At 41.8% G+C, this 8,900-nt stretch overlaps 1 protein-coding gene across 1 annotated transcript in view; it reads right to left on the bottom strand.

Moving 5' to 3' along the window:
* adam22 (ADAM metallopeptidase domain 22) overlaps positions 1-7,164 on the bottom strand; it is a gene marked incomplete at both ends in the record, with an annotated part of 60,084 nt that extends 52,920 nt beyond the window's left edge. The window contains 2 exon segments of the mRNA XM_080858459.1: positions 6,610-6,764; positions 7,092-7,164. Coding sequence (XP_080714585.1) covers positions 6,610-6,764; positions 7,092-7,164 — 228 coding nt within the window.
* Between the last annotated feature and the right edge of the window lie 1,736 nt (positions 7,165-8,900).

Genomic DNA, 8,900 nt, shown 5'->3' with positions numbered 1-8,900 from the left:
TCACCCATGAACAGTGGCGGCTCCTGAAAAAATTCTCAGGGGGGGCAATTTTTTTTGATAATGTTTAAGGCGACCTGTTCAGTAGGTACATTAAGTTATCCGATTTACTCATACAGCAAAACCTTTTTGTCCACTATTGGCAGCAACCAACAGTAATATCTCCCCTCTTTCTACATAGCTAGAGTAGCAAGATACAAGTGGAACGCTATGGAAGAAAGTTACATTCAGGAGCCTTCATAAGCAATCATGATGTGGCTCCACATTAAATGATTCCACTTTTTCATTATCCACACGTCTCAAATGTTGTATGATGTAACCTAGCTGAACAGGACACATGATATGTCCACTAACAACATAAAGAAGGGGGCAACATACGTCAAAACCAACGATATTTATTGACTGATCTTGAAAGTATTGGCTTACAAAAGCAAAATAAGTCATCACATTTAAAGTTAGTTCACACTGTGAAACCTATGAAAAGCGACAGTGGTATATAGATACAGACCGCGTTAGCCACTTCACGACCGCGATTTTCTTTTGTTCCAATTTCCCTCCCTTTGTAGAAAACTGTTGAATGGATACTTTTGGTCTAGGAAGTCCTAATTGTTTTTTTGGTCAATTTATCTTCAATATTACACTTGTCGCTGCCAAATGTGAGGACCCGCCTGATGTGAGTCCGCATGCGCAAACTTTGCGACACTATTGTAGTACAACGAGCCAGGTAATGCTGGTGGTGTAGGCTACAGCATGAAGTGGAATGACAAGCGCATTTGTTTACGTTTGAAATCCACCAAGGTTTATGATGTTAAGCTTCATGTTTATTGAATAATTAGTTAAGCAGTGCATTCATTAGCCTACTAGTAACAGTAATACAACATAGCCCCATATGTTGACACTGAGCCTTATGCTGTAAACCGTTGACAAAATTATAAAACACTACGTTAAATAAACCTACGTTATGCGTTAAGAGAAGCCAGATACGTTGATATTAAACCATGTATGAGCATGCACGTCTTGGATAGTTTGCTCCTGAGCCTTCTGCCGTAAACCGTTTGTGTTTGCGCATGCGGACTCACATCAGGCAGCGGCGGACTCACATCAGGCAGCGGACTCACATTTGGCAGCGACAACGCTGACTAAAAACAAGTTTCTGTCAAAGAGCGGATGGAGTTGTTGTGCTGAACAGGTGCCATCTTGACATGCCTTTGTCAAAGCTGTGTGACAGTGACGTCCTCATCAAGGGGGTGCAACGGCAGTCTCTTGAACGTCCGCACAGGAGGCCATTTTGAGGACAGTATACTTCCGGTAGGGATCAGTGGTACGTTAGGTAACGTCAGTGATCTTCACAATCGTTTACACTCTTATCTCGCGGAAGCTTTTGACGGATTTACAAATGACTTGATTTACAATTGTCATTAGCCTACCTTGGTAATAATTCTGGATGCTTGAACATGTTGAAATGTGCAGCTTAATTGTGTATCACGGCTATTGTGTATCAGTCATTTTACATCAATTGGCGAGGCATAATTGTTCTTTCTTTTCAATATAACTTAAGTTGCACATAATAAAACTGAAGTTGCACATGATTTCCAATCGGGTTGATTTGTTAAACATCTTACATTATGATTTCGACAGGAAATTGCTGACTTTATTGCCAATGAAGATGCCAGAATTTTGTGCAACCTGCTCTATTGAACACTCCCTTGAAACGAGACCTGTCAATGTTATTTTCATATGAAAACCCATGTTTATAATTCTTCATAAGTACGTAGTGCCATAAGAAATATCTTACGTTTATAACAAACCAACCCGTTTGAAAATCGGTTGAAAATTGAGCAAGTTCTGGTTACTTAAAAAGTACCACTTCCAACACAATGTTAAGGGGGAGTGAGCTATACTGTCCTCAAAATGGCCGAAATGTGCGGACATTCGGCTCCGTCGGCCAGAAACGCAGGAAGGATATCTAGCCTTTATTATAGATATCTATGGTCCTCATTGCCTTTTACCCATAGACATGTATAGATAGACACCGCCTCCACTGCTTCAGCCCGTTGCCTCGGCGAAACGCGTCGCCGCCATTTTGGGAAAGGAGCTCTCTGCCGTCAGAGGTCTGTCAGACGTGTCAAACAAGCGCAAGTTGCCAGGAGCTGCGGTTTTTCTGGATAAAAATCACGATAACCTTTTACATTTCGCAACCAATTTCATGGAGTATTCAAAGGTTTATGCTCTACGTGAAGTGTGTGAAAAAGATTTGCCTCTACGTTACTTTGAATCTCGCTAGTCAAATCGCCAGTCATACATGTGCATGGGTCTATGATAAACGCTCACTTTTCTTTCAAAACTCGTGCATTTTGAAAATACTGAGAAGATCTATAAACTATCGAAATAGTGCTTCTTTAGTTACTAGTATTGACCATCATTAAGAGAAAGAGCATACATCAAATAGTGAGAAACTGGCAGTCAGTGTGTTTTTCATAGTTTAATTCCTTTTCAAGTATGTGCATTAAGAAACCTTGAACAGTGCAATTGGCAATACACAGTTATTTCACAATTATATATTGTGTCAATTGCACTGCATAGATCTGAAAATGTTAAGAGCATGATTGTATATTATGTCAAATTGTACAAATGTACATAATATGAATATATACTTATACTTAAAATATATATTGTATCACATATTATATATATCATATGTTATTCCATTGCACATTATACTGAGTCATTATATTATATTGTATTATATGCTATGTTATTTATATTACAGTTCAACTATTGAGATGTGTAGGCTATGTATATATTGAGATGTGTATATTTTTACTGCTATAGAAATATATAGATTTTTTTTGTAGCCTAATGTTGATTTGTGAAATAACTGTGTATTGCCAATTGCACTGTTCAAGGTTTCTTAATGCACATACTTGAAAAGGAACTATTAAACTATGAAAAACACACTGACTGCCAGTTTCTCACTATTTGATGTATGCTCTTTCTCTTAATGATGGTCAATACGTAGTAACTAAAGAAGCACTATTTCGATAGTTTATAGATCTTCTCAGTATTTTCAAAATGCACGAGCGTTTGTTATAGACCCATGCACATGTATGACTGGCGATTAAACTAGCGAGATTCAAAGTAATGTAGAGGCAAATCTTTTTCACACACTTCACGTAGAGCATAAACCCTTGAATACTCCATGAAATTGGTTGCGAAATGTGAAAGGTTATCGTGATTTTTATCCAGATAAACCGCAGCTCCTGGCAACTTGCGCTAGTTTGACACGTCTGACAGACCTCTGACGGCAGAGAGCTCCTGTCCCAAAATGGCGGCGACGCGTTTCACCGAGAAGCAGTGGAGGCGGTGTCTACCTATACATGTCTATGCTTTTACCGTAGGCTTTTGCGTCGCTTACTTATGACTAGACTTGGAGGGGCTCGCCCTCCCGGAAGCCATAGAGAATGCATTGAGAGTCTCTGTTTTGTGAAAAAAACGCATTTAACATGGGAGTCAATGGGAGAGGTCTGGGGCGATTTTCATTTCGTCCAAGATCGCCCTGAAGGGGCGGGGCCATTTGAATCACGACTCTAGGCTGACTGAATGACTGTTACCTGATTCGACAAAGACATACAGAGGGATATCAGACGGTCTAGTGGTAGAATCCGACAGAAAAAAAATATGAAATTTACATTTACATGTAGTCGTGCAATTGAATTTATACATCAGGAATTATCATTTTTTTTCTTTTTCTTTTTTTTCTTCCTTTTACCATAGGCAGTGCGTCGCCCCAATCGTCCTTATGGACGAGCCGCCACTGCCCATGAATGACCCTCTGACGAAACCTGGCAAAATATACAACCCCCCCCCCCCCCCCTCATCTCACCAGCAATGCTGTTCATGTGTGCCACACCCCACTCATCTATTGTCTAAAAGACAGGCTTCACAGATACACGGTTCCACGTGCTGACTTTTGACATCTCACAGAAACACCTTCACTGGGGTTAATGAGTAAGTATTCAGTCAAAGCATCATCAACAAACATACATAATGGCTCCCCAAGCCTGTAGCGGTGCAGAATGTGTAATATTACACGTGCATACACAAGGCACTGCACTGGGAGGAGCTCTGGTAAACCCACCTGTCTGTGGCTCAATCATCAAATTATCTCTCATTATCATTGTCTAATTATCATCTCTATCTCACACAGGTAAACACACACACAGTCATATTCAGTGACTCAAAACCAAAATTCACCCCTTATTTTATCCACTAGACATTCACACGAGTAAAAGCATGCGATCATATTTCATTTACAGAGATCATAGGCAGGAAAGTATGCCAAATAAAATTCTCTTCAAAATGTAGCTAAATCCTAAAATTGGATGTGGCCAAAGACTCCACGAGGCTCTTCTTTCTATATTGATTCGTGTCTATAAATATCTCTCTGGGTTTTTGTTTTCAAACGTCTCCTCTTTGAGGTGACTTCCAAGCTCACCTGGGCCCTGCCAACTCGGAGCTAAAAACAGACAGAGCGAGGCGATCACAGAGCTATCCACCTGATTCCAGGTCGACTTCAACATCAGAGAATTAAAGGGGAAGAAAAAAAAAAAACATGGATCTTCCTTGATGAAGACATACCCATTGTTACTACATACATGCCAATAAGGGTGACACTTAATGACCACTGGATAAAGTTGCACTCAGTCTATAAGAAATAGCAGTAGGCCTTGATCTTCAGACATTAGACAGCACAGTTGGTCTATTCTGTACCTACACAGATTATTCTGTGCGCCCTTGAGTCATATAACACTCACTGAAGAGGCAACAGAGGGACGACTGAAGCTTTGGCTTGGATCTGAATGTGGGGGTAGTGTTACCAAGGAGACACGAGGTCAGATAGGGAGGTGAATGGAGTCTCTCTCTCTCTCTCTCTCTCTCTCTCTCTCTCTCTCTCTCTCTCTCTCTCTCTCTCTCTCTCTCTCTCTCTCTCTCTCTCTCTCTCTCTCTCTCTCTCTCTCTCTCTCTCTCTCTCTCTCTCTCACTCTCTCTCTCTCTCTCACACACACACACACACACACACACACACACACACACACACACACACACACACACACACACACACACACACACACACACACACACACACACACACACACACACACACACACACACACACACACACACACACACACACACACACACACAACAGGGCAAAATAGCAAAGGTCATCATGTCTTGGGCCTCCTGTGTAGTTTTGCTTTGAAGGCAGTATTTTCTCTCCCAGGCAACAAATATGAGAATGCCAGAAACACCTGGTCTTTTTCCACATCCTTTTTTTTTTATACTTTCCCCTCAGAGGATTTGCAAGTCAAGTACACACGTACTTGATTTGTTGATTTTCATTATATCTTAAGGGCAGATATAGCTATAAAACATTTATCTTAGACCCCACTGAAAACACTACGACTGAACGTAAGTTATAGAACCGCTCCTGGAACACAACCAGTCTCATTTCCGACAGGACACCACCACAGAAATTACACATTTCTGAGCAGCAACCGCATCCATCACAGCGATCAATATGGCACACATTAAGTGGAGTCCCCAGTCTCAGACAAAGAGTTAAAATCACTCCCACCTCCACCATCTGCGAGTCGGTAATCACAGCCCCCTCCATACACACATGTGCACGTTTTCAAAACACCGATGATTTGACCACAGTCATACTGTCCCGTACGAAAATAATTGTGAGAGACAAGAGAAGCGCGTCAACATTAAACTGCTTTTTCTGTTTTGCATTCGAAACTGAGGAACAGCATGCTTCACATAAACGTATGTGAGCTCTGCAGTCCGAATAAAAACGATCAATTGTTTATGCACGTTTTGCTCTTTTAACGCGAAGGCCTCTACCGTTGGGGACGCCAACGTCATCTCATCTCAGCACGTTGTAGTCCTGAGTGGTCTGCATGGGTAGCCTGTTGTCTAACGTCTTCGTTTACCTGACATTCAAATGTTGGCTACTCCACGAGCTCTACTTATGAACCGACAGTGTCAGTGTCAATAGCATGAGTGTCACAAGAAAGTGACACTCTGTTGACTCATTTCATAATTTGTTGTCATCACTCGGCTGGTGTTCTTTTGTTGCACGGGCCCCGGGGCCTCAGTGAGAGAGTATCCTTTGTCTAGCCAGTAGGATCCCCCTCGCGCCAGTGTCAGGATGGTGACTTTGGGCTGGGACGAAAACGATGGAATATAACATCTAATTTTGAAACAAATGTTTCTGCTCTGAGCTTGCAAGCTGTTCTGACAGTAGACACAATCTCTCCGCAGATGAAGACAATTATTGTATTTAACCACCCAAATAAATTTGCATCTGAAAGGCATTTCTCACTATTTCACATATTTCTCTTCTGTGAAGGCGTACAAGTAGGCCTAATGTAGACAACGGGAGCTGTGTTGGGAATGCTCAGACACAAAAACATAAACAACATTTGAATATCCGTCTCCAATAGCAACGGGAACCGTGGGTATCCTCCTGACAGCTCTCCCATACCAATGATTCGGCGGGGACTCTGAGCGGCCACTGGGTAGCCTGCCGAGGCGCAAGCATACCTGTATAGAGTCGGAGCTCTCTCTGATCCTTGTGTTGAGAACGTCGTGTGTGGTTTGACTGTAGTTGTCCATACGGTATATTAACCGTAGGGGGACTGTATTTTCTTTACCAAGATACTCGCTTCCATCACGCCGAGCCTTATAAAAGGCGTTTTCTGCAATAGGAAAAAGCAAGGTTTTTAGTAAATGCGCTATTTCTGTACTTGAAGTAGGCAGTGGCCGGGACACGGTATCTTGCCTATACCCTTATCACAAATAAAACAACTGGACTGGAGTGTTATGTATTCTATAACTCCAAAGCAAAGGTTATCTTGAATTGTGTCGTTACATGCATATTTTAGGAGCTGTTTACATCTCTAACCTGGGCTTCCGTGCTATTACCACAACGCTGAGAAATTAGGGCATTCTAATAATTAGCTATAGCATTGCCTCTTGCCTTTATTAATAAACGTAACACACTGCGTGTATTTCATAGGAATTACCGTTTGGGTTGCTGGAATATACGATGTACATCGTTCCACAGAGGCACAAGAAGGAAATCCCCAACCGCGACATCGTCTCTGAATCTGCCCGACGAAGCCAAGAGATATGCTTCCCAATAATCCAAAAGAAAAAAAAATCAGAAGATTCAGACCGCTTCGTTGCTAAAGTCGATAAAAGGTTGCACACATAGACGAACGCGCTGTGCTCGTCTCGTTACCGCAATCTCCTGTGTTGGTTGCCATTAGTGATGCGCTTCCAGCCTCTGCATTGAGACGCGGGTTGTATGGAACAGCGAGGCGAGTGCGATTGAGCGATTTCAACTCTTTGCCTTCAGAGCCAGAGGATGGAGCAGGAGCCACCTCCTTAAAATACATCAATACCCAGCCGTCTCACTGCGGAGTGAGACCATACATATATGCATGAGCGGCGGATACAGCGAGATCCACAAGCAAGTGGGATGACGGGTAGTGTAGGCTAGGGATCACTGTGGTGTAGCCAAGGCTCTAGCCTGTCCTTTCTGCGGAAAATCAATCACAGTCACGTTTGATAAACAGCTGCAATGACATCTGCTAAGGGAAGAAACATTATCAACCTATTTTTTTAATTCCAAAAGTCATTATTTATGATGCGTTCTACAGGCATCTGCCACACTTTAAGTGTCACTGATACCTTACTCTTCTGGTGGATTTAAGGGAATATTATTTCTCAATCTCTTCAGCACACCGTCAGATACAGATGAATAGGCTATTGATATCAAATCAGGAGATTATCCTTTTATTTATTTAAATCATGTTTGTTAAAAGTGTGATTGAATGGTGTTTGGCCATTTGCACAACTGTATTTGCTATAGCAATGACAATATTTGCGGGGGGGGGCGTTATAAACGAGTAATGACCGAGGAGGGCTTATAGCACCAGTTATGACTATAACACCAGTGATCATTTTCATCAAAAATTATTTTTTCAAAATGGACGCTTCAGAAAATCCAACCACATGTTGTCAATACTGGTATACACATTTAATGCATTCCATTTGTAATCTTTTTTTTTAATTACCTAAGAACAGTGAGTTCAACTAAAATCTTCGTATAAAATCATGAGATAATTGAGAACGTTTATAATCGCTGAAAAGAGGCAGTGGACTTGGGATAAAAAAATATATATGACGTTGTCTAGAATGACTCGTTTGCATTTTTACATGCATTTGGATAAACATGTTTTAATCAAAATCCGAACGTATACACATATATTGGCTCTCAAACGGCGTGCGTCATCCACAAGCCTGTTCACCGTATCTGAGCAGGTGTGGGAAAAGATGTCCACGGCGTGGCAGAGTTGGTCTCTTGGAGACAGTGACCACCAACCTTTCACACTCTGTTAAAGGAAAACAAGTCTCTACGATTACACTATTCCCATCCACTACATGCGGTGGGTTGTCAGGAAGGGTTCGTTACTCTTAGACGTGGCGTCAATTTAGATGTGTTGCCCTGTTTAAAACTGTCATTAAATAGCACAGCATACGGGCCTGAGCTCTTGCGACGTGGCATTTCAAATGACCTGGAATTATTCCACACCAAAACTTATATTATAATGTTAACTAAAGGGCCCTCTATATTTCTTAGGACCAGCAGTAGGCCCATGCCTTACCCATGGGCTATAGAGTTTTGAAATGCATGAAGGAAGCCAGGGAAACAAAGATCAGAGACTTTGCTGATGAAGCAAGTCGCCCCAGTTCTTCATGTGTGGCTTAATGAACCAAGAGTCTGACTGGGGCACGTGGTTTCCATATTAAGGTTAAGCTTTCATTGC

Source organism: Sprattus sprattus (genome assembly GCF_963457725.1).
Source record: "Sprattus sprattus genome assembly, chromosome: 19".
In the NCBI taxonomy this organism is placed as follows: domain Eukaryota; kingdom Metazoa; phylum Chordata; class Actinopteri; order Clupeiformes; family Clupeidae; genus Sprattus; species Sprattus sprattus.
This window is presented reverse-complemented; position numbering and strand designations above follow the sequence as displayed.